The following is a 25,942-nucleotide window of genomic DNA, read 5'->3' as shown; positions in this document are numbered from 1 at the left end:
AAAAAAAAGGTCTAGTTTGGAGAGTATGCTAATTTTCTTCTGGTAATAATTTTAGAAATCATGGGTTTTCTTTTCTAGGCAATTATTTTAATGAATCAATTGGGGTTTCAAGAAACAATTAAATGAGCTCAGTTTAGTCTCAAGTTCAGCAAAATGAGATCATTCGTTCTGGATTTGGTTCAGCTGAGGTCAAGTCTCCTGTCTAAAACAAAATAATAGGATTGGGGTAGTTTTCTTTTATGTTCTTTACTTCCTTTGTATTGTCTTTCCAAGACACATGTGTGTGTGTGTGTGTGTGTGTGTGTGTGTGTGTGTATGAATGTGTATGTGTGTGTAGATAAATGTGGATGTGGAGACTAGAAGTCAGTGTCTAATATCTCAATCACTCTCCATCTGATTATTTTTAGATAGGATCTCTCTCATTGGGACCCCAAACTTGCTTATTCTGCTAAGCTGGTTGGCAAGTTAGCTCCAGACTTCCTCCTAGTCCTCTGCCCCAGCACTGGGATTACAGGTGTCCGATGCAATGCTCAGAGTTTAATGCAAATGTTGAGTCCTCCTGTTTGTCTGATAAATACATTTCCTGAGTCCTGGGTGAGTTCTTATTGAACACACACACACACACACACACACACACACACACACACACACACACACGTATTACACTAACTTCTGAACTTGTTCTCAGCTCTCTGAGTTCCAATGAGAACCGATGGAATAGTAATGATTTTCCTCATACATAAAACTGGGCATTGAATAATCAGGGATGTATCCTTTCACATTTTTCAATATCTAATTTTGTCTGTGCATGTATTTGCTGTATGTATGCCGTGTCAACGTGTGAAGGTCAGAAGTCAACTTGTGAGAGTTGGTTCTATTTCTACCACATGGGTACTGGGGAGACGAGCTCAGGTCAGGCTTAGAAACAATCACTTTTCCCTGTTGATCCCTCTTGCCAGCTCCATTTTATTGTTGTTGTTGTTTGTTTGTTTGTTGTTTTTCTTTTCTTTCAAACTATGTTCTTTGGGATAACCTCCAACTTGCCATGTAGTGGCCTGGGCTGGTCTCAAACTCACAATCATCCTCCCTTAGTCCTCCAAGTGTGAGCATGTACCACTATGCCTGGCTTTACGATTTCCCTTTAACTAAGTTATGTTGCTAGATATTCAGACCACACCGAGTAGCTAACACAGCAACAGAGGTAATCATTGTACAAGTGACGCAACCTCTCCAGATACAAGTGTCTACAGTGATGATAACCCAAGCCCAAGTGCTGTCACCTCTGTAAAAACAAGGGACACCAGGAAATAATTTCCAAGGAATAGCACAAATGGAAACATATGAGACAGCAGTTCTTAACCTGTGAGTTGCGACCCCTTGGTGGGAAGCAGGGATGTGTGTGTGTCAAACAACCCTCTCACAGGGGTCCCACATCAGATATCCTGCATATCAGATATTTATATTAGTATTAATAACAGTAGCAAAATGACAGTTATGAAGTAGCAATGAAAGTAACTTTATGGTTTGGGTTCACCACAACATGAGGGACTGTATTAAAGGGTTGCAGCGTTAGGAAGGTTGAGACCCACACTGTGAGACCAATGATAGAAAGGAACCATAGAGAAGGAAACCACCACTTCTTTAAGAGTTTAGGATTGCAACAGAACATGCGTGTTGGGAACAAGGCATCGGGCTAGGGCTTGGTAAACCGAAGTTCTTCCCAGACAGGAGACGAAGAAACTCCCACATGCCTCTTACCTGTGATGGTGGCTTTGTTGATGGATGGTTGGTTGCACATGGGTGATCTTCTAACAAAGAGAGAAAACACAAAATAGTGAGTGTGTGGTGCTTTTTGACTTCAGTACCCAAAACTGTTTTGAATGTGCCATTCTAATCTAGAGAATTATTTTAAAGTTATGCATGAACATAAACACTTCATTCAGATTAGCCAGGAAAGTTCTTAGATGCTCTTTCACTGTGGCTCAGACTATAGGTGGGAAGAGAGGGATAGAAAAGAGTAAGTCAGCTTGAATCTTGTAGCTGAATATTGGGGGAGATAAAACAGACAGGACCATCATAGGGATGTGTTCAGAGAGGGTGTTCTTATTGGTTGGCTGTTATGTATGTATTCACTTAAGTTAAGGTATGCAGAACAAAACAGACTTTTTGAGTGTGGAAATGTGGTCAGTTTATAAGTGTTTTCTCTGATGTAGTATTAGAAACTTATTTCTGGCTTATAGTCTCATGATTTCTTGTACATTGCCAGGAATGAATGATTCCTTCTAAACAACCCTGTAAATAGAGGAGGTATGTAAATGTTTTTCCTTCCAGTTTCTTCATTGAGACATGTCTCTGGCATGTTTGCTAGAGAGGTATATTAATAGCTTGTCTAAACAGATGCCTTGGAAATTTTGGTCCCCATAAACCCATTGTACTTTAAGAGACTCATTTGGTATTCTTCACTGTTTCTTCAGTTGTTTGCCAGATTCCACAAGACAATTATAAACACCTTTAAGAAAATGTATGCTCTTCCATTAACCAATGTTCTATATGAAAGCCAACACGACATATCTATCTATCTATCTATCTATCTATCTATCTATCTATCTATCTATAGTATTCATTTGGCCAATGCTAACTAAATTATGTTGAAAAGAAAAATCATTTATGAGACATCCATTAAACAATCTGGAAATCCAACTTTTAAAGGTAATTTTGTATAACTGGCAGTCTTCAAAGGGCAGCAATATTTAAAAATCCTTCAAGAAACAGGTATGTTGCAAGATGTCTGCAAAACATTGAAGGCCTTTTGCATGTGTGTGCATGCATGTGCATACACATGTTTTTTTCTTGTGGTAATACTTACCAAGTCCTACACTGTTGTTTCACTTAGACCTTATGACAAGCCTCAAGGCAGGTGAGCTGATTGTGTGTATTTTGCTAATGAAGACAGCAGTTAGTTTTGAGAAGTTGAATGTTTTAGAGCATGAAAGCTGAGATTTGAACTAGAGAACTTCAACATTAATGCCACACTCTGCTCTGCTGTCATACTATTAGGAGTGTACATGTGTGTGTGTGTGTATGTGTATGCATGCCAGAGAGAGAAAGACAGAGAGAGAGAGAGAGAGAGAGAGAGAGAGAGAGAGAGAGAGAGAGAGAGAGATCTGGACAGTCACACATATGTGCAGATTGTGACTAGTCCTTTACATCTACCCTGCTGATAGGCTGTGTCTCCAAGCCGAGCTGCAGGATACCTAGGGAACACAGTCTTAACATTATGTAGGATTTGAGTGGCTTCATTCACTTGCACCCAATTGCACCACTGTTCTTAAGTTTATTGGTGCATGCTTTGTATTTAAATTTTGTATATGACTGAAAATGTACCAAGATTTATGTCTGTGTTATTTTATATTTTTACTATAAAACAAAAAGTGAAAGTGTGAACTTGATATATCTTTATGAAACAAGAGTTTAATGTTTTAGACAGCTGCTCTCTGGTCTATGTAGCATGGTTATGTTCTTGCTGAAGGTTTATTTTACACACATGACAGAATATGTTCAGGGTGGCATTGCTGTAGACTATAGTTTATTCAAGCAACTCATATATTGATAGGAATTTTAAGTCACTCCTTGTTCTGTAAAAATCTAGAAAGTATTCCCTTGGCATGGGAATATCAAATAAAGATGTTGCTTTTCTATAGTTTTAGAAAGCAAAATCATTGTGTTGTTACTATTTATCTTTTCCTAGGATCAAGTCTATGGCTTACATGTGTGAATCTGGCACCCCAAAGAGTGAAAACAACCCATAAATATTGACCATTAGATCCATGAGGACATTGGTATATCATTTAGTGAAGAATGCGCCAAACTTCACTTCTGGGATATATACGGCAAGAGAGCGGAGATGATAGAAACTAACAGTGGGTTTAACAATGTCAGTGAAGAGCTCAGGTTATCCACCTGGGGTAAAGTTAGGGCACATTCTCCCTCAAGTCCTTTCCTAGAGAAAATAAAGAGGCACATGCCCTCCTCTAAGTGTGATGGTGAACTTGGAAATGTTCCAGTGGCTATGAGTACTCATCAGGCAAACATGGACCCCTATAGAGGAGTTGTTCTCAACTTATGTGTTGTGACCCCTTTGGCAAACCTCCATCTCCAAAAATATTTACATTATGATTCCTAACAGTAGCAAAATTATAGGTATGAAGTAGCAACGAAAATAATTTTATGGTTGGGGATCACTGCAACATGAGGAACTATATCAAAGGGTTGCTGCATTAGGAAGGTTGAGAGCCACTGCTCTAGAGTTATTATGCCCTTTGCTGACCCTGAACCAGTTGTCAGGAGGTTAATTTCTGAATTATGACACCCCAGAAAACTGGTTTAACTTTAACCAGGAAATGAGGTACACATCTGCACTATCCAAATGTACCAGTTCTCCTTGTAGTCTGCTGTATTACAGTGTTTGTTTGGCAGGCATCAATCACCATGGGTATTGTACAGTCAGTCAAGCTAGATGGACATTCCAGGGTTACCTATGACTTCTGGACTTCCTTCTTCTCATTTAAATCTGCTTTCCCCCTGTAAATCAGTTAAAGATATCTGCTTGGTATAGAATGGGCATCTCCTCTGAGACACAAGGGTCAATGGGAGACCCTCACACCTGTCACACCTCACACCTGTCACATTAACTGTCACGAGTTTAAATGCTGCTTACTGGGGTGGCAGTATCTGAAGGAAACTTAAAGGATGTTTTGTCTCTTATTTGCCTTTGAAAGACAAAGAACTGGATTTCTCAGATGAAATTTGCAATGAACAAGTTTGAAAGCGGCATACAATGGCTTTATTTCCCCTGCTGAATTGAGACTTAACAAAAGTGAGGTGACTATTCCTATACAGTACTAAAAGCCCAAGAAGTTTGCTGCGGTCAGCATGACATGGCCCAGCTGGCCGTGCTGCACAGAAAACGCCATTGGCGAGAAATGGATTCCTCCAAGCACATTCTCGGGTGGGGTGTGTGTGTATGTGGGATGCAAACACTTTACCACCACATGACTATCTGCAGCACCTGCAGGGTGGTTGAGCTGTGTTAGGATGGGAGCTGAGGATACAGATGTGAACAAATTATAACCCATGGTTAATTTCCAAAGCAAGCAGAACCCGTGGTGGTGCTGTGAGTGTAACTGGCCAAAGACCTCTCTTGCCAGGTGGTTTCTGACAGATGGAATCACTTGTCAAACACCAGAAGGGTCACTACAATGTACTTCTAGAAAATGAAGTAGGCATCGTGTGAGACAGAGCGCACAGCTGGACAATGGCAGTGATTCAAAAATGTCTAACATATTGTCTTGAGTTCAGTTCAAGCTGAGAAGACACTAATGGTTCGGGCAGAAGGGGAGGGAAAGGGTGTGGCTTACTTGCTGGGTGCTCGATCTTGTAAATTAGTTAATGCAGCAAAGTTGTTTCGTACGGTTCGCAGGCTTGCCAAGACCTATGGCGAAAAGAGAATTCTTTAGAGTTCTTGAACTGTGGTCATTTGGAATGCAGCGAGACATGCTTTTTAAAGTAGAAATTTTATATTGCTTGCAACTCAGTTTCATATACCATTACCATTACAGATTCTTCCAGAACTTAGCAAAGTTTTTAATCCTGGTATATGAAATCCAGGGAGATTAGACTCCCAGGATTTTGTAGAAATCCCCTCTCACTGGCTTTGCTTGTGGTAACAGTAGCAGCAGTATCTCCACACCCTCACTCATCCACACAATGTCTCCAGCAATTGCTATTATGACTATAATACAAAACACCATGAAAGGCTCAGTTTAGTGATTCCAACATAAAATTAATCTTGAATTCTCTTAGAAAATTCAGGACTCCTATGATCTCAGGTCATCAGGTGAAGTAAGTCTTCAGTTGCTTTTCCATATTGCAGAGGACTATGCTAGCTCTTTAGTCCACAGCTAGTGGACTTTGCCTCTGCACATTGTGAAATATAAGAGGTCCCCAGAGAGTCGTTTATCACAGAAAACACTAGTGCCCTATACAAAGGGTACTGTTCTGTACACTTCCTGGAGCAAAGAAAGTGTCCAATAAGATTGTATTGAAGAAACGAATACATGGATGCAGTACATCCACATGTATGTAAATGTGCCAGGAAGTAGACAGCTCCACCTCTGCCAGCCCCTTTATTCTAACTCCAATCAGAAACAGAAGTGGGCTAAGGATGGAAGTGAGTCCTACAGAGAAGTTACAGGAGCCTGCTGACCCTCACTTTCTTCTAGAACAGGCTACTTTGCTCAGGAGTAGGATCTTTAGTAGGATTAAAGGTGCCAATAAGACCTCAGAGCTTATTAGAGGTCTGAGTTTGTAAAAAAAAAAAAAACACAGAATCCACATGTCCTGGTATGTGTCGTGTATTAAATGCACACACTTGCACAAGTTGTGACACCTCCTGTACCCCTGTTTCCTTGTGTGTAAAAGAGAAATAGTGCTGCTATCTAGCCATCAGGGTTGTTGTGAAGGTTAAGGGGAACTACAGCTTAGTGCCAACGACATTGCTTAAGCAAAAAGTATGCAGTGACCGTGTGTCCATTATGGAAACTTCCATTTAACTATCTGGCACATGGGGAGTTTGCATAATGCTTGTCAGTGGCAATACATAGAATTCTCAGATTTTTTCCACTGACCTAGTGGTTTGAGAACTGTGCCCCAAGTTTCTTCATGGGACAGTGAGCCAGACGAAAGCCACCCTGTGTCTTGGGCGTTTGTTTTTGGAAGTTGACTGGAACTTGTACAAGTCAAAGGGAGCTGTTTATGCTCTTAGGAGTGACCTTCAGAAGTCCCTCTGAAGGAGCTCATGGTGCCTCCTAGGAAGCCAGCCAGTCATTGGAAAACCTGGCTCATTATCACACACAGCTCTGAAAGGTCACACCGCCTGTGACGGAGTATCCAAATGGCTAGCTGCTGACGTCAGACCACAATGTCTTTCATGAGGCATGAAATTCTGAATGATGCAGAAATAAATGGATTAATGATCTAGTCATGAAATCACGCTGGCTTAATTTGTGTTTTAAGATGGGAATATCAAACATGTTAACAAAGCACTGAAATACAATTATTGCATCAGCTAATGTCTCCCTTTTTTAGACTAAGATTTTAACCTCAGAATTTTGAGATTTTTCACTCAAATACAAAATACAAAAGTATTTCACTTCTGTAGGAAGTGTTTTGCAGGTAATTCACAGTTTTTTTGGTCATTTAAAAACAAACAGACAAACAAAACATTAGCCCATTAAGAAAAACCTTAGTTCATGAACAAAATCTCTTCTGTGGAGAGAGGTTTGTTTTGTTTTGAAATGGGGCTCACTGTGTAGTCCAGGCTGGCCTAACACTCACTATATAAGACCACACTCACCTCCAATTCACAGATCTTCATATTGTACTCGTGGTTTGCTGGGGTTAAAGGTACCTGCTGTTTTTAACTTTTGCTAGACTAGTAAGATATTAAACTAAATTATTTGTTTGGTCTTCATCATGTAAATTTTATGTATTTATTTTAAACAATTCCTATCTTTGGATGTTGAAGAATTGAACCAGAAAAAAAAAGGTTGTCAATAAGAAGAATATCTATCTCCATAATCAAGATAGACATCAAATGATTGCTGTATCTTTGAAAAGAAAGACACATGGAATGGGGGAAGGACATTTAAGCATCATTTGAAGCACTGATACTATTTCATTTCTTAATTGCTCATTCTACTATTATTATTCCTGCCTTATGTATTTACTACATAGACAGTGTGATACATTTCAAAATGAAAGTGGGGGAAGAACCCTTCCTCAGGCATTGGCTGCCTGACCCTGGCCTGCTGACTTTCGGGCTGTCCCTTCCCTTATGCAATTGTGAACTCTGATGTAGTTAATGACGCTGAAGACACCTGGAGGTGTGGCTTAGATCATTGTTTTGGTTTGTGTCGGGACACAGCTTGCTTTGTATGTTTTCTATTTAAATGTTCACAGCATCTCCCACTCTGTAACATATACGATGGTGGCAGAAATGTAAATAGAAGTTTTCCCAATGAATCTGCCATATTGGATGTTGGCCTGGGTCTGGGTGATTGACTGGCATTCTTCATACAAATATGGTTAAGTTTTTCTCTTAAACACTTTTGTTCTTGGGACACAAGGAGGAAAGCAAGCCTTGCCAGACAATCAGGAAAAGAGGAACAGGGCTTACCAGAGCCCCTGGGTGAAGGTTCAAGTTCATGGATTCTCTTCTAATACAGAGCAGCTCTCTCTGCCATACACTCAGCCCCAGCATCAGAAGCTGAAACCCATGCCCATGCAGCACCTAAATATTTTTGTCTCTTTAATGCTTATTTTCAAAGGGTCTCTACAGTTTCTTCCAGATGGCTTAGGCTTAGGAAACTAAAACCATTGCTTTCTCTTTTGCCACTCCCAGCAAACATATAATTGCTTAGGAAAAACAAACAAATATCAAACAAACATGGGAATGTTGAAAAAAATAAAATCTTAACAATGAATAGTGATAACACTACGGGGAAAAATTGTTCACTGGCCACGAGGTGAGAATATTCACACACACAATTCTCAGGCTCTTTAAGGGTCCTTCAAACATGTCTTAGCAAACAGGGCTCACTGAAGTTGGCGGGAAAGTGCTGGTTTCATTAAACAGCTTAAGTGAAGGAAATGTTTTTCTGGATCCTTTTCCGGTCCATACACAGGTTACGCCACTGGGTGGCAGTAGAACACAGACTGTGAGATACTGGGAGGGAGGAGACAGTATGTCCTTGTGAGGTCAAAGACCCTTCCTTAGCTTCACTTAAGGAACAAAAATTAGTGGAGAATTATTTACAACATAAAAAAAAGGTTACTCTTGTCAGAAAACAAACCTCTATCCAAGTTATACTTTTGTGAAAACACATGAAGTGACTGTTACTGTTACGTCAGAAAGCTCTTAGTGATTCCTTGATGATTTAGCTGTGTTAGAACAGAGCTATCTAGAAGGATGTAATTCATTCTGATGATACACAAATTGTTTATTTGTTTGTTTGTTTGTTTTTTTAAAATAAAAGTTGCACATAAAGCAACTGAAAGGAGACAATGATCTCCCATTGCCCAGTAGAGGTCCCCATCTAGTCAATGGATTTGGTCACATGATCACTTCTACTAGGTGGAATGGGAAGGGGCAGGCAGCTGAAAAGTATGTTGGGGATGACGTGTTACTAATGGAACAGGAGTTCTCCATTGTGTTAACAACCACTATATTTTTTTTCCCCTCTGAAACTATCTAGGTGTTGTAGTTTGATTGACACAAGGAAAAAGATGCAGTTGTTCCTGCGTGTTGTTTTCAGAGCAGGCATATTTCCCGTATCTAAAGGACACAAAGGTGTTCACTTCCCAGGTTTTGGATGCTTGTTACCAGGAAGCCAGGGTGGCACTGTGGGGGAGAAGCAGCTGACTACAGCGACAGTCCTAAGGACTCTGGATAAACTGTTGTTATGTTCAAAGGGAAGAAAAGAACAGTGGGCATGAGGGGTGGGTCAGGGTGAGGGTGCCTCCCAACACCAGACTACATGCCTAAGGAAATACACCAAAAGATCTGAGCATAGAAAAGAATCATTCTATAATAAAATACACAGACAAATTAAAGCTAGCACCCTTTCCTGTGGGGCAGAGAGCCTCAGAACTTATGTAAGAAAGTTTAAGAACTTTAGTATATAAGAGTTTGGAGTTTGGATGCTAGTTAGTACCGAAACCTTGGTATGATTTGGACATCAAAATAAAACTTGGAGAGATTCTGTAGACTCCTTTCTGGTAATTAGATCTATCCATGATGTTTGAGGTCCTATCTTGCTCAATAACACAACTGGTCCTCAACCATTCCATACACATCCTCAAACACATTAAGTCATTTTATCATCTCATATCTATGCCATGGAGTTGAAACATTTTTGTTTCTTACGCACGAAGAACTCAAATGTTCACTCAGCTAAATCTTTGTACAAATAACACATGTTAAAAAAATGAGTAAATAAAGTATCAGGTTGAACGGGATTATTGAATTTCAAACACAGATCATGTACTAATTATACTAGATGTAATTTAATCTGTGATACAGTCTTCTCATTCGGGTGCTAATTCCAGTTAAGGAAATAGGGGCCCTCTGAGTACTATCTCCCTTAGGTAACTTGTTATTTGAAGTACAGACACTGCTTGGCTCTAACAGCCTTATCCAAAGCACATCTGTAGGGCTAAGGTTACATTCTCCAGAATTGCCTTTTAATTATTTGAATGGGCCAAACAATTTGCATCCCCACACCTGTGTGTGGTAAAGTTACATCAAGGATCAGAATAAAAATCCTCACATCACATAAGTGAATCTCTAAGAAGCCTTCACACTCCAAGCTGTGCTTACCTGAGCAAATGGAGTCACAATCAAGTCGTCTCCATGTCTGAAAAACAAACCAAATCCAGTGTTAGAAGTCTCCAATAAAGCTCTGACCACATTTGATCAACATTAAATGGTCCGTTCCATTGGAAGAGAATCCCATTGGGAATTACAGTAATTCCATCTTTCGCTTCAGCACATGCCCTTCCCAGCCGCTGGATTGAAAACGTCTTCTGGATGTTAACCATTGTCCATCTCCCTTGGTCTAAAGAGGGGATCCTTGATTACCAACCAACGTCAATGTTGCTTTTTAGGCACCAAGGCTGTGCTGTAAGTAGAAAGGGGTTCTCAGCTCTGGGCCTGCCCTTTACTCTTGACTTCCCGTTGCAGATCTCAGCCAGGGATGCTGTGCAAAGCAGCAGCTGCAGCACTGGCTTCTGTGAGTGTACCCTGGGCCACCTAACATTTGTAGGTGATTAGCATCAAGTGATCTGTATGGTCATGTGTAAGCCTTGGATAGGCCAGGAGCTGTACATGACATAGGACTGCATCATCCACTAATAAAAACCCCAGGAAACTTTTTCGACTGACTCCTGTTCCAGGCACAATACTTACAGGGGAATGTTACCCTGTGAGTGCTGTTGCTATAGCAATGTCAGCTCCAGTAGATGGGAGCTACAAGAGCAAGGTGTCCATGTGACATGTCTTGGAGAAGCAGGGAAATGCAAGAAGTCATGCAATAGTCTTCCTGGAAGAAAGTGGGAAATTGCGACCCAGGGACTCCTTGCAGTATTTTCCAGCATGAAAAAGTGGAGGAAAGGATGTACCAGTCTCAATGGGTTATTTCTTAATCTAGCCAGTCACAAGCTATTTTATTCAATCATTTCATTGTTACTTATCTTGAAAGATAGAGGCTTGCTTGGTCTTATCAGGCTGATCTGAATTTCTGTTGCTCCCACCTTGGCCCTGTACGTGTTGAGATTTCTAGTGTACACTGCCATAGGCTACCTTAGAAATTTTTTTTTTTTTAAAGAAAGGATTGTTTTTAATTAAGTGAATGCAGTTATTTTATACATACATTTCCTTGACATAATCCTCACTGAGTGCTGTTCACTTGAATTGCCAGCTTGTTCCCAATCATCCAAAAAGGACCCAAGTCCCCAAACCAATGTCTATGAGTCCTGCAGTACATGGAGCAGAGTGATGGCACGTATAACGGTTAATGATGATGAGACCACCAACCATCACGGAAAGCAGTCTGCTCCCTAGGGAATACTACACAAAGAAACAAATGCAGAGACTTCCAGAACAGACAGAATAAGCCATTGCAAATCACTGTGGAAGTTATAGTCACATGGGTCTTGAGTCTTGTGATGTGAAAGGAGGTACCTTATGACTGTTCACCTACCCTGGTCACCCTGAGCTAAGTAAAAGCCATTCCTGTGGCCACAAGGAAGCCCACCTCTCCCTTCTTCCAAGAGGAAGACATGCTGGCTCCTGAGCCAGGGCTACTGGGGACCTGGGGGACAGGCTCAGTGGCATGTGTTGACAAGAGAAGTGGCAGCAGTCCCCCACTTCTCCACACCTGTGTCGTCTTCCCTTCCCCTCTGTATTCCTTACTACACTATTTTCTGCTCTCATTTCTGAGCTAAAGAGACAAAAACACAGACAAGAAACCAAGAGATGCAAAAGCAAACTTTCTTGTGTACAGTACTTAACTAGGAGATAGGCACTGCCATCAAAAAGACTAAGTTCAGCTGGATTCGGCTCCTGAGAATACAATTCCTTCAGTAACTGTTTCCGGACTGTGGGAATTGGAGAGACGTTGTCTCTTGTTAGTTTCAGTGTTGGAGAGCTTTATGATGTTTTCTTTTCCCTTTCTCTCTTTCCCTCTCTCCCTCCCTCCCTTCCCACTTCTCTTTTTCCTCCCCCTCCTCCTTCTCCTTTTCTTTATCAACATAGTCTCATCATATAACTCTGGCTGGGCTGGAACTTGCTATGTAGACCAGGCTAGCCTTGAACCCACAGGCCTCTGCCTACTGGATGCTAGGATAAAAGCCATGGCCCACCAAGCCTAGCTACCTGTTATTTATTAAAGTAAGATTTCAAATCTGGACCTGAGGTACAAGTCCATAATCCCTGCTATTGAGCGAGCTGAGGCAGAAGGAAAAAAAATTCAGTGCCTGGTTGCACTACAGGGTGAGTTGATGGATAGCCTGGGCAACTTAGCAAGATCCTGTCTCAAAAATAAAAATATATCTAAAGGTCTGAGATGTAGTCCAGTAGTTCACTGTGAGCATGCTTACCTTGCATGAATGAGGTCCTGTGCTCCATCTCTCGTAACAAATACATACACACACCACACACACACACACACACACATACATCCACAAATAAAATCCTACAGCTTTCACTAAAATACTTTTAAAAATTTAATATAAGTTTAAATCATAATAATTGTAAATAGTCACAATCAATATATAGCAATAATTAATATTTGTCAAATGATTCACTGTGCAAAGAATTTCAGAATGAGTGTCTCCTAGTTAATGTCTATTGTAGGTGAGGAAAGGGCGTCCCAAGAAAGACACAAAATCATATGTCTGTGAAGATATTTGAAGAGGACTCAAATTCAAGTACTATGTCTGTGGGGCTCTGCTCTTACACATACATGATTCTCCATCTCCCATGATTTAACCAATGTCAAAAGCACTCCAAAAACAATGCTGACTCTTGTGGTATAGTTTTCATTTCACAAAAATATCACTAAGATAAAATGTCATCAGAATAAATACAGAGTGATAAAATAAAATTAAACAGCAAATAAACAAAACCAAACACTACCCCACCAGTGACTTAATAAAACCAGCTCAGTTGTGGTGATATTTTGTGTATGCTCTACAAATAAAGCTTGCCTGAGGATCAGAGGACAAAGTCAGCCACTATTGAGCCATAGAGGCCCGGCAGTGGAGGCACACACCTTCAACCCCAGCACTTGAGATCTCATGCCTTTGCTCCCAGTATGTGGGAGGCACACACACCTTTAATGCTAGCCTTAAGGAGGTTGAGACAGGAAGTGATATGGCTGGGCAGAGAAAGGAATATAAAGGCAGAGGAGACAGGAGCTCAGTCTTTTCGGCTGAGGAGTTGGCGAGGTGAGAGGTGGCTCTAGCTTGTTCCTTTGTCTTTCTGATCTTTTAGCATTTACCCCGATAAGATATCTGGCTCCGGGTTTTTAGGAAGACCAATTAGGATTCATGCTACACTCAGCTTTCCTGATGATCTTCACACCTTACAACCTGCAACTAAATAATAGAGAAACTAGTGAAAGACCATTTACTTTTGGATCTAGAAATAGGGTTCTGAGTGATAGTTAACTAACATACAGGTCACAAGAACTCTGAAGAAGGCATATAATAGACACATATTGATATCTGTAAGTTAGCATGTATGTTATATATATTATATAGCATATATATATATATATACATATATTTATGTGTAAAGAGACTTTCTAGGCTCTCATTTTCTTATTATAAACATTTATTTTTATGCTAAGTTTCAAAAAAGGGTCCCAGGTGGAGCTCCAGGAGTCCAATTGTTGAGAAAGAGGAGGGACTGTAAGAGTGTGAATTGTTGAGACCAAGATTGGAAAAAGCACAGGGACAAACACATGGAAGCAAATGAATTATGAACCAAAGGCTGTGGAGCCCCCAGCTGGATCAGGCCCTCTGGATAAGTGAGACAATTGAATAGCTTGAACTATTTGGGAGGCATCCAGGCTATGGGACCAGGAACCTGTCCTTAGTGCATGAGCTGGCTGTTTGGAGCCTGGGGCTTACACAGGGACACTTTGCTCAGCCTGGAAGGAGGGGACTGGACCTGCCTATACTGAATCCACCAGGTTTAAATGAATCCCCAGGGGAGTCTTGGCCCTGGAGGAGATGGGAATGGAGGGGAGGGAATGGGGGGAAGGTGGGGGTGGGCACGGGAGGGGGTAGGACAGGGGAACCCATGGCTGATGTGTAAAATTAAAACACAAATATAATAATAAAAAAGAGAAAAGAAAAGAAAAAAGATGTCCTGGGGGCAAAATCTCCCCTAACACTTATTATTGGGCATTTAGAAAATTGACTTATTTTCCCTATTTTACTCCACAGGGAAATTTTTATCAGATGTCAGCCTTGTATATATTACATATGACTTCATATAATTTAAGGATACCAAGTAAGGCTGAGGATGCAGCTCAGTGATAGAGTAGTTGTTTAGCATGTGTGAGGGGGTCCCAGGTTCCATCTCCAGCATCCCACACCCCTCAGATATCTATATATCCAGACATTTTTATCATCTAGCTTCACAAAAATGTTGTGACCTTAGAAGGAACTTGTTATTCTAACATTTAAAATATTGTCTCACTTCTGGTTAACATTTTAATAATTAATAAACAACTCCCTCACAAGTATTCAAATGACCACTTTATAAAGGAGCACAGGCACTCTGCAGGTAAAATGTACCAATGATTGATAGGCGTTTAAGAAGGTACTTAACAGCATTCAGCATTGGAAAAAAATGCAAATTTCAACCAAGGTATCAGTTTTCACCCCTTACAGTTTAATTTCCTTTTCATTTTAAAAGGCAACAGATCGCCGGGTGGTGGTAGCTCATGCCTTTAATCCCAGCACTTGAGAGGAAGAGGTATGGGGATCTCTGTGAGTTAGAGGCTAGCCTGGTTGACAGAGTGAGTTCTACGACAGTGAGAGCTGTTACACAGAGAATCCCTGTCTTGAAAAAAACAAAAAAAAAAAAAAAAAAGAAAAGAAAAAAGATCACGTTTCCTTCATGCCAATGGCAGTACAATGGGCTCATAAAAAAGCAAAAGGTCAAAGATATTTCAAGAAAAGATGAAAAGAGTGACACACAAGGACACAGAGGTTTAGGAACTTGGTGTGCTGTCTCTAGGATTGTAAGTGGTTCCAGCTACAGAGGAAAGTGTATGAAGTTCATCCAAAGTTGAAAATATTGCCCCTAGAAGACACATCATCCATTTCTGGGTATATAGCCAAAGAAAATGGAAACATCATGTCACAGAGATATCTGCACTCCCAGTTCACTGCAGAAGCACCCCCAGTAGTCACGAGCCACGACACAGGCTCATTTTAAGTGTCCATCATAGGTGGGAAGAGTAATAAAACTTGGTATGCATACTACACAGACTATTACACAGAATTTAAAAAGAAAACCATTTGTCACAAGACATATGAAGCTGGGGTACACTACATCTAGTGTAGTAAGACAGATAAATACTGTGTGATATCACAGATGTGATATCAAATCAAAAGAAAACAAAACACTGAACTTAGAGTGGGAGAGTGGACCTTTGGTTAGGGCTGGGAAGGGAAGTGGGGTTAAAAAGCCTGATGAGGAATAAGCTCATGATTTATAGCCCAGATTGATGGCTCCAATGAACAATAAGGCACAATACACTTGAAAATTTCTAACAGGTGATTTCCACATCACAAAAGCAATAACTATATAAAATGATAGATACATTAATTAGCTTGGGCCAATGATTACACAATTTAGACTCATATTAAAACTTCTACTGCATATCTCAAACACAGACAATGTCTTATTTGTAGGCTAAAAAGAATACATTTTTAAAAAGAATGGAGAGCTGGTTGATCTTTGAATCAACAAAACCAAACAAACCTTAATACCAGGTGTAGTGGCACATGCCTGTAATCAATCCCAGCACCTGGGAAGTGGAGGCAGGAGGATCAGGAGTTCAGTGTTGTGGTTTACTATATAGAATTCAAAGCCAGCCTGGGTGACAGGAGACTCAGCCTCAGAAATAATAAATAAAACTATAGGGATGGATCAGCCAGAAAACCACTTGCCTCACAAGGCTGAGGGCCTGAATTTGATCCATGGAAGCCATATTCAAAAATCCAGGCATGGCGGTGCATTCTTGTAATCACAGTATTGGGAAAGATGGATCCCTAGAGCTCACTGACCAGTGAGCCTACTGTACTTGGTGAGTTCCAGACCAGTGAAGAACCATGTCTCCAAGCAACATGTGACTAATGCCTAAATAACAACACCTAAGGTTGTCCTGGGTCCGCCACATGTGTGTCCCTCATATACACAAATGTGCACCTGTACACACATCTGCACACACATGCACATACATACAAGCACACCCTCAAAAATAAATAAGTGAACACATAAGCTTCAAAACACAAATCCTTAGTTTTTGGCTCCCATGTGCTCAGATCTTCATTATGAATGTACGCTAATGATAAAGCATAAAGTGAGGACTTAATAAACAACATAAGCAAACATTCTGTGGTCTGATGCTGAATGTATGTTGTAAGTCAGAAGAAATTTTGGCTTCATTAAAGAAAATGCAATGATAACAAATGAATGCCATCCAGTTCGCTCAGCTCTACAGTGGTGCAAAAATAATTGATTCTCACATTCCTGTACAGAGCTTTCCAACTTCAAAGGGGCTTAGAAAATGTTTGTAGACATGTGTACAAAGCTTAATAAAGACTGATGCAATGGAGGGAATTTTCCAGGAGCGCTGATGTCACAAATGGCCACTGAGGGCTGTGAGTACTCGGCTGAGTTGGCTGTTCTTGACAGGGTGGAGGAAGACGCAGAGGGCCCAGTACCCAGAGTGGAAGAGGCCACACAAGTGTCCTCACTCTGTGTTCTAGGAACAAGCTCTTCTTTCACAGTGTTCGTTACTTGACAGGACTTTCGTTTATTCTTAACATCACTGGTCCTGCTCTCCTGGGCTTTCTCCAGAATGCTCGTCTGTGTGGGAGATTTATAGCTAGTGAGTGCAATCCTCTTAAAGGTCTGCCTGTGACAGAATGGGCCTGGTAGACTAAAAGGAAAGGTCTAATGAAATACAGAAGACTTTTTGTGAGCCTACTATGGGCCAAAAATCTAAGGGCACACAGGATCTAATTCTTAGGACTCTGCTGCATTAATGGGCACTCTCATATTCCCACTCCAAGATGAGGAATCAGGATCTGAGAAACTAAGTTCAGAGACCATTACATGCTTGGCAAATGGCAGAGGTCACTGGTTTCCCCGAAGCCAGTCTGAAACCTGGAGCTTGTTTGGCAGAGTTTATTGGTCCTTGTCAAAGTAGCAGTAAATATGGGCTGTGCAGTGAAGCGCTGGAGAGGGTCATATTCCTTTGGATAATTTATCTTTTTCCTGAGATTATGATTTTTGTGTTTGTGTGAGAGATTACCATGTCATTAAAAATTAAAATGACTACATGTTTTAGCCAAAATTTCTTTAATATTCTTTACATAGCAAAATAAATGGTCAGAGACCTATGTTGGTCTCTTGGGTGCTTTTTGACATTTTAATGGGCCTTGGACTCCCAAGACATGGAGAGTGCTGTGTAGCTGGATACGAACCCAAACAAACAAACAAACAAAAAAACTCCACTGCTTTGTTTTAGACATTTCCCAGTTGTTCAAATGGATTCAAATTATTATGAATATTGGAGAAGAATAATATCAGAGAATAGAATAATGCAACTCAATGGAAACTTCTGCAGTTCGGGAAATAGTCTCTGTGCGTGTGTGCCATTGACTATGCTATCCATCATATGCAAGCAAACGTATCACAAACCAAGTGAACACAATGGGCTTAGGTGTTTGTATTGATTTCTGAAGTCCTGAGAGTACCAAGCAGGGATGAGCTGCTCATTCACCCTTGCTCTTCCTGACCATGAAACAGACTGAAAAGGCTTTGGTTCTCCAGCCACTCAGGACATTTTCTAGAAGTCATCGTCCTGTGAATCATCTACATGATATCCTGCCACTCCACAGCCTCTTGCATTTGCAGGGAGCGCTGACTTACTGTTCTTTCCCTTTCTACGTTTTAGTCTTTTGCTTTGGAGGAGAGGAACTGATGTCTGATGCAAGGTTAGACACAGTGTAACAGTATTTGGAGAAAGTACTTCCTTCTTGACCCAAGGTCGGGGAAAACCCCTAAAGACTCAAGGCCTTTGAGGGAAAGCTGACAAGGGTCTGAGAGACTCAGGAGGGAATCCAGATCAAAGGAGAAACCTCTTCACCAGACCCAAACAGAAGCATTCAACATGCCGGAAGTTCACAAGCAAAGCTTAGGAGCTGTTCTCATGACTTGGTTTTTCTGAAGCAAAGCTATAGAGGCCGTAAGGCATAGTTTATTCCCTCTGTATTTGTGATAGACTATTTAAATGTTTCCAACTACAAGGAGTTGGAATGATTTAGTGACACTCCCTGGTAAAGCTTACCTCCAGGACACACCATATTACCACTCAGCAGTGTAACTGTGCCTCCTTATATGGCTCAGAGAATGGTACCGGGAGGACTGAAAACCGTTTGCTAAGGAGCCAAGACTGACAAGCCAAATACATATTTCAAGTGACTGGTGTGTAAGCGGAGCAGGTATTTATGCTGGTGTCTCGATATCAGCTGTCTGTCTCCTTTCCTGTCTAGGATTTTAAAAAAACAAACAAAGACAAAAACGCTCGCATCATGTGATATTCCTGTCTTGTTTTCATGGACCTGCGTTGCCTGCAGAATGATACCTTGACTGGCCTCACTGCTGTTCATTCTGTGCAGGGGGTAATAGAGCCAGCCTCATTCAAGCACGTCAGCTAGCTCGACATGCCTTCCCTCAGAGTGTGCTGGAAAACACATGCTGGGTGTCTCCTAGAAAAATCAGCTCCTCTCTTTTTCCAAGCCTGCCACCATCTACCTCCTTCTAACCAGCCACCACTGAGATTTAACAGTTCCGAGAGTTTCCATTTTGTGATGCACTGGAACAGGGTTCTCATCTCTGTCCTCTTCAACATGTACAGGAAAATGGTTAGGGGCTGGAGAACAAGGTGCGAGCCCCCAGGCCCAATGTCCACAACTAGTTTTAACTATAAGTTCTTTTCAAAAGGGCAGGAAGAGCCCATTGTTCCAGCTCTGGTTCTTTGCATCTTGGGCCATGTTACATGAATGCACTATCCAGACAAATGGGTTACCTGTTTTTCCTTGAAGATGGGGTTCAGATTTGCCTGACTTTAGTTAGTTTATAATTCACATATTGCTCTCAGAGATTCTGTTTCTTTAAGAGCACACTGAAAAAGGAGCCAGGTCTTCCTTGACCACGATAATCCTCGCTTGCTTTCTAGCAGGAATCTGATGCCTTATGGTGTGGGATAATCATTTTCATTATTAAACTCTTCTCGCCCCACATTTTAAAAAAGTAGGTGTTACATTTCATAAACAGTGAGATAGTAGTATAATGATGCAATCAAGTGTTTATTTTTTTCAAAGATTTGCTCAATGCTTAATGTCACATGGCTTTTGTTTTATATTATTTTTACTCACAAAAATAACATTACCACACTGTTTGCTTTACAATATAGTAGCCTAGGAAGGCTTAGTGACTGTTTTTCTCATTTATAACTTTTTTCGTCATTGAAAGTTTTAAGGTACACAATGCATATGAAAACCAAGAAAAGAAAATTGGGACTAGAGAGATAGATCAGTGGCTATGACTTGCTATGCAAGAATGAGGATCTGAGTTTGGATTCCAGCATCCATATTAAAAAAAAGAAAAAGCTAGGCATGGCTAATTGCCTGCCTGTAAGGTCCAGTACTGTGGGGGAAGGGAGACAAAGGATTCCCAAGGTTGCTAGCCAACAGTCTAGTTTGTGATGCAGGGAGAGACACTGTCTAAGGAAATAATACAGAGAGTGATGGAGTAGGGCCAGATGCTGTCTGGCCTCTACCTATGTACATAGGACTTGTGCATACATGTACACATTCACCACACTCATACACATACATGCTCACACATTCACACAAACCTACAAAATAAAGAAAATTGTAATCTGCATTGTATGGTGCATGCCTGTAGTCTCAGCACTGGGAAGGCTGAGGCAAAATGATGGCTGTGAGTTCAAAGACAGCCTGGATTACATAGTGAGATCCTACATAGGTCAATCAATCCATAGAAAAGAAAAAAAGAAACTTGCATGTTAAATGTTTGGATACAGTCCTCTATAGGATGTAATAGAAAAGCATATAATAAGACATTTGTGAGATGTTTTGTCAAAATGTACTTTTCTCCCTAATTTAAAATTGCTATTTATCTTCTTATATCTTCTAAGATTTTGGGAAATGTCTTCTTCACTTTGGCAATAATAACTGGGACAATAATATGCATGCCTTAACGAGTTTGTTATTTTGAAAACTTGCATAACAATGAAATAACAGCGTCCATCATGTCAACATCTCACTCTGTTAAAGCCTTCTCATGCTCACTCTTTGTCCTTACCATGTTTAAGGCGATCAAAACATTAGGATTGTAACTAAAGTAAAAATACAAAGTATATGTCAGCTAATGTGTTAAGTTGCTTAGTTTGAAGACTAAAAGATCAAGCTTAGTTTGGATTTTTCCAATGTAATAAAATAGCTCAGTTATTGACTAAAGCAAAAAAAAAAAAAAAAAAGACTTAAAGGAGAGAAAAAAATAAAGAAGGAAAAAGCTAGCCCAGTGTCCACTGTTCTTCTCATATTATGCAGATATGCTTCTTGAGATTTTAAACATCTGCATCAGTCTGTATCAATACCACAATAGTAACAATCACACCTGAAGCCAGCTACAAACACAGTAAAAGAATGGGCCACCTAGATTGTAACCACAATCGTGTGACTTTGGATGATAATCAAGCATCTGGACAATCCAGTGTCCTAACACAACCAAGGCCAGAACACATTGTCTACTTCAGAGCTTGTTACAAAGGTGGTGGTGTTTAACTTGTTGTCTCTGGTTCCCTGCCACACCCATGCCCCAATAAATTGCTCCTCACATGGAAAGTTAGTCTAGCTCCAATCCTCAGGACATAAAACAAATACCTTAACATGGAGCTTTTCAAACTTAGTTCACAGTGCTTCTGATACTTTATTAATTTTATTTATAACACCCCCTTTGCTGTAATAAGTATTTGTTAGTTCCAATTCCTGAGTAGTTAGGTCCCAATAATTTTATAAGGTTTCCCCTAACAACTCAGTACCTATTAAGCACTGTACAACTTCTTGCCATGGAAAGAGATTGGATATTGCCTCTCACATTTCCCATTCACATGGACTTTTATTCAGTAATTGCTTTTTATTCATCAACCATTGAAAATCCAGTTTTGTAAAGATATGAGGACTCAAACAGCTGCTATGATTTAAAGATGAAAACCAGAAAAAAAAAAAAAGTAAAGCTATTAGTGTTACAGCTGATTGACAAATATTTTGTTGCCCTTGAAAAGTTAAAAATTCCCTTGAATCTGTGTAAGTTCCCTCTGGGCCTCATTGTCTCAAGTCTCTTTAACTCAACATCCTCAGCTAGGAGAAGCTGGAACTGGGAAAGCATGCTTAGGCATTGATAACTCCCTACTTCAATTGATAGACAATGGCTTTCAACTGGCAAATCAATTGACTTTAAAATGAGTATATGTGATGACTAATCTTGGTTGTCAACTTGGCTACATCTGGAATCAACTAAAAACCCAAGCCCACCTGTGAGGGATTTTCTTGACTGGATCATTTGAGGTGGAACGGGTCACCCTAAATCTGGGGCACCTGTGAGGGATTTTCTTGCACTCTTGCTGGTGAGTTCATCTACCCTGCTCCTGAGTCATTCATTCATTCACTGGTAGTAATTAGGAATCACTACTTCTTCCAACACAAATTGAAGACACGCAGCTCTCTAGGATTTTCCTGGGGCTCTGGCACCAGATTGGGACTCCTGAGACAACTAGTCTCCTGGATTGAACAATTACCAGATTCTTGGCCTTTCTGTTGTGAGACAGCCATTTTTGGACCATCCAGACTACAGCCTGGAAGCCACTCTAATATATCTCATATATATTTCCATTCTGTCAGTTCTGTTTCTTTAGAGCACCCTGACTATATAGTGTATTAAAATTCATCTAAGAGAGGTTACACATTGTTTTGTAGTCCAGTGAGGAAGAGAATCTTGGCAATGGACCATGTCTGTTTTCATTTTGATTTTCGTTCTGAAACATTTCAGAAAGAGTCCAAGGAAGAATTATTTAACCTGGCGTGAAAATATAAACAGATATGTAGGCAATCTTTCTGCCTTCTAGGTCTGGAGGTAATGCCACCAGATAACTAAGTAGAACAAGTAGGCACAAAGTCCACGCACAATAGAGTTTCCAAAAACAGGAAGTCCTAACTATCTATAAGGGACACAGAGACAATAAGTCAAGTGTGTCCAAGGCTTTTGTGGTAAGATGAATCCGCCCATATCACTATGCCTTCAACCCCTCCTGCATATTTTGTATGTAGGAGCATAGTATGTAAACATGAATGAAGAGTTGTCTAGTCATCTCTGGCTTCTGCATGCCATGGACGGTTCAGCAGAGAATGGGAAAAGAGGTCCAGTTATCCAGGTATATTGATTTTAATCTGTTGAAAGACCTTGCTGGTCAGAGGTCACAGTCTATCATGGCCTGGCAGCTTTTTCCAAAGCTTAACGACATGGGAACTCCCTCCCCAGCCAGACTTCCTGCTTTCTATCTGCCCTTAACTGGAGAATGTCCCTGGGCTAGGAGGACTAACCTTATCTGAAAATTGTCTCTAAGCCTGGATGCCTGATTTATCTTTAGGGTGACCCTTGGCACATTTTCCTGCTAGAAGCATCTCCTGCTTATACTTATATGGTAACTAAGACTTATACTAGGAGCTTTGCTGTTATAGCACCATGCTGACACATACAGAGCCTTATAATTGGATCATATCATGTAATGCAAACTAGGGTTTGTCTCCAAATGCCCCAATCCTATATATTTTCTATTACTCTGGAATAAAGCTGAGCTGATTCACTGAAGTCATCTCTGGGAGGGCTGTCTCCCTCATACCCACAGCCATCTGTACCCTATTCCCTGCTTCTCCTCCCTCCACCCTCATGGACCAGTCCACCAATGATCTGGAGGAAGAAGCAGAACCACATTAGTCTAATTGGTTTGAGAGGTAGCTTACAGTTAATGGATTATAGTTTTATGATTAAGTGCTCTTTGTCTTGTGTGGTGGTTAATCTTGTTGAGTTGGATGAGATTTAGATTTAGATCACTTATGAGATGATTCTCTGAGCATGTCTGTGAGGACATCTCCAGGGAAGTTCACCGAGGTGGGAAGACCCATCTCATTGTGAGTTGCACCATCCAATAACCTCAAGTTCTAGACTGAACAAACCAGAGAAAGAAAGTGGAACATCAACCATCATTCCACCTCTGCTTCCTGACAGTGAATAAAGTCTGACAGGCTCCCCACACCCCTGCCACTACAGCTGGAGGCACTCATACTGCCATACTCTCTCTGGCATGGTGGACAGCCCTCTTAAAATTGTGAGTGGAATGCAGTCTCCCTTCCTTAAACTGCCTTTGGGGGTTGATACTTTGCCACAGCAATGACAGAAGTAACAAGCACACCTCTTATCATTGTTCATTTTCCTGTTCATCTTTGCAAATGTATCATTTCATGATTTCAAATGTGCAGAACCTTAGCTCATTGGTTAATGGACACCAGAACTTGCTGTTACTGTGACCCTGTAGTAATCTTAAATTCATTTTGAAAACCTTTAATAAACATGGAATCACCTGTTTGTTATGCTATTTGTGTGTTTTCTTCATGTCACTGCAGCGGCAGCCTTCATTTCTCTGGTTGTGTCTACAGTTAAATAAATGTTTTTACTATGAAGTGCGATTCACGTCTACTTTTCCTATAGTTAGTTCCTGACTATGATCATGCTAACACTGCTGTGTTTCTTATCTTTCTCTGTGTATGTGTGTGTATGTTTGCAATTAAGTGTATGTACCTGTGGGTGGGCAGGTATGTGTGGGAGGCATGTGTACCTGTGTATACATGTGTGTGAGGCCAGGCATTGACAGGGAATGTTTTCCTCAATTGCTTCATCACCTTACTTTGAAATCATAATCTCAGTCTCTTGATGGGCATGGATCTCACTGATGCACTAGACTGACTTTTGATATCCAGAGGATCTCCTATCTCAACATCCCCAGCTCTGGGATTACAGGTGTGTATCGCTGCCACACCCACCTTTACATGGGTGCTGGGATCCAAACTTAGGGGTTTATGCTCATATGACAAGCATATACCAACTAAGTCATTGTTGTAGCATTTGTATATAATAAATGGAGAAGAAGCTCCTGGGAAGTGTCTACTTTAAATAAGTGAATATTTATGGGTTCTGAGCTTTGCTTAATCCTATGGAAATGGATATGTCTTCTGATTCAGATGGATGGCTACCTTATTGGTTTTGTGTACTACAAGATTTGTCATAGTTTATTTTTCACTAAATTTTTATAGTGTTTTATGGCAATTCTGCTGGTCAAATGAGTTTTATCTTTCTACTCACAAATACTGTTCACAATGGTACATCACAACAATGTTCTTTACAAATGATCAAAACTTGTATTGTATTTTAAAAAGATGAACATTCCTGGACTTTGGATCTCCTCTCCACTAACATCTCCATTGAAAGAACCGAAGGATAAACAGCAGGTATGAAAATACTCAGAGAAGTGAAGTGTAATATCCACACACAATGTATGTTATGATCATAACTATTATTTTTTCTTTGTGTGTCTCAGCTACTTATTAATACTTATGTACAGATGATAAGAGGATGTCATTTTGTTAGGAAGTAACTATGTTCTTTCTTCTCATTTCCTAATTAATTAAACATTATACCCAACTCACAGAGAATTTGGTTTTCTAAAACATTTCAGTCAAACAAATAATAACAGATTCTCATTGACACTAAGGTATTTTCTCTGTTGAAAAGCTAGATAAGAGTAATACATACAGAATCATCAAGTCTGCAAAGTAGATTTTAATAACATCATTTTCTATAAAGCACAGTCAAACTGTGGTGTGGAGCTATGGACACTGAACAATTTTCACCACATCAACATAAACTAGTTAAAGGAATCTGAGGTTTACACATGGCCACATAAGCTATCAAATAAAGAGAAAGCCTACTCATGTATGTGTGGAAGACAAATGCTGTATTAAATTAAATATAGAGCCATAATTATTTTGTTTATCTTGTTTCTCAGCAAGCATGAAAGGAACGCCTCATTTCTCCCAGGATAATACACAGAGGGACTCAGAAAGCTGAACACGTCAAGACATTATTTTTCAACAATACACAGAGTTGCATCATGGTCTGATTCAATTTGTCATTTGTACATGAGTCCTCTGAGCAGATAAAGGAACTCTTGAATTGGTACAGGGTAAAACGAGGCCATCCTTGTATAGGGCTTTGGATATAAAGGCTTTTTTAGAATGTGAAATATCACCAGCTTTTCATAAAATGGAAGAGCATATTTAGTCTTTCCCAACTTGAATAGAAGATATGAAACACACAGCCTATGCATTAGCATCTCAAAATTATTTTACTAGAATTTTAGGGAGCAGAACATTT

General features: G+C 40.3%; 1 protein-coding gene across 7 annotated transcripts in view; it reads right to left on the bottom strand.

The window, feature by feature from the left end:
- The window catches only part of Pde4d (phosphodiesterase 4D), a 1,081,007-nt gene that overhangs the window by 176,691 nt on the left and 878,374 nt on the right, over nt 1-25,942 (bottom strand). For all 7 annotated transcript variants that reach the window (XM_036206757.1, XM_036206756.1, XM_036206758.1 and 4 more), the window contains 3 exons: nt 10,439-10,475; nt 5,418-5,491; nt 1,759-1,808 (listed from right to left, as the gene is read on the bottom strand). In XM_036206757.1, coding sequence (XP_036062650.1) covers nt 1,759-1,808; nt 5,418-5,491; nt 10,439-10,475 — 161 coding nt within the window. The remainder of the gene's footprint in view (nt 1-1,758; nt 1,809-5,417; nt 5,492-10,438; nt 10,476-25,942) is intronic.

Source organism: Onychomys torridus, chromosome 15, assembly GCF_903995425.1.
Source record: "Onychomys torridus chromosome 15, mOncTor1.1, whole genome shotgun sequence".
NCBI lineage: Eukaryota > Metazoa > Chordata > Mammalia > Rodentia > Cricetidae > Onychomys > Onychomys torridus.
Note: the sequence above shows the minus strand (reverse complement) of the source record. Positions and strands in the feature narration are given on the sequence as shown.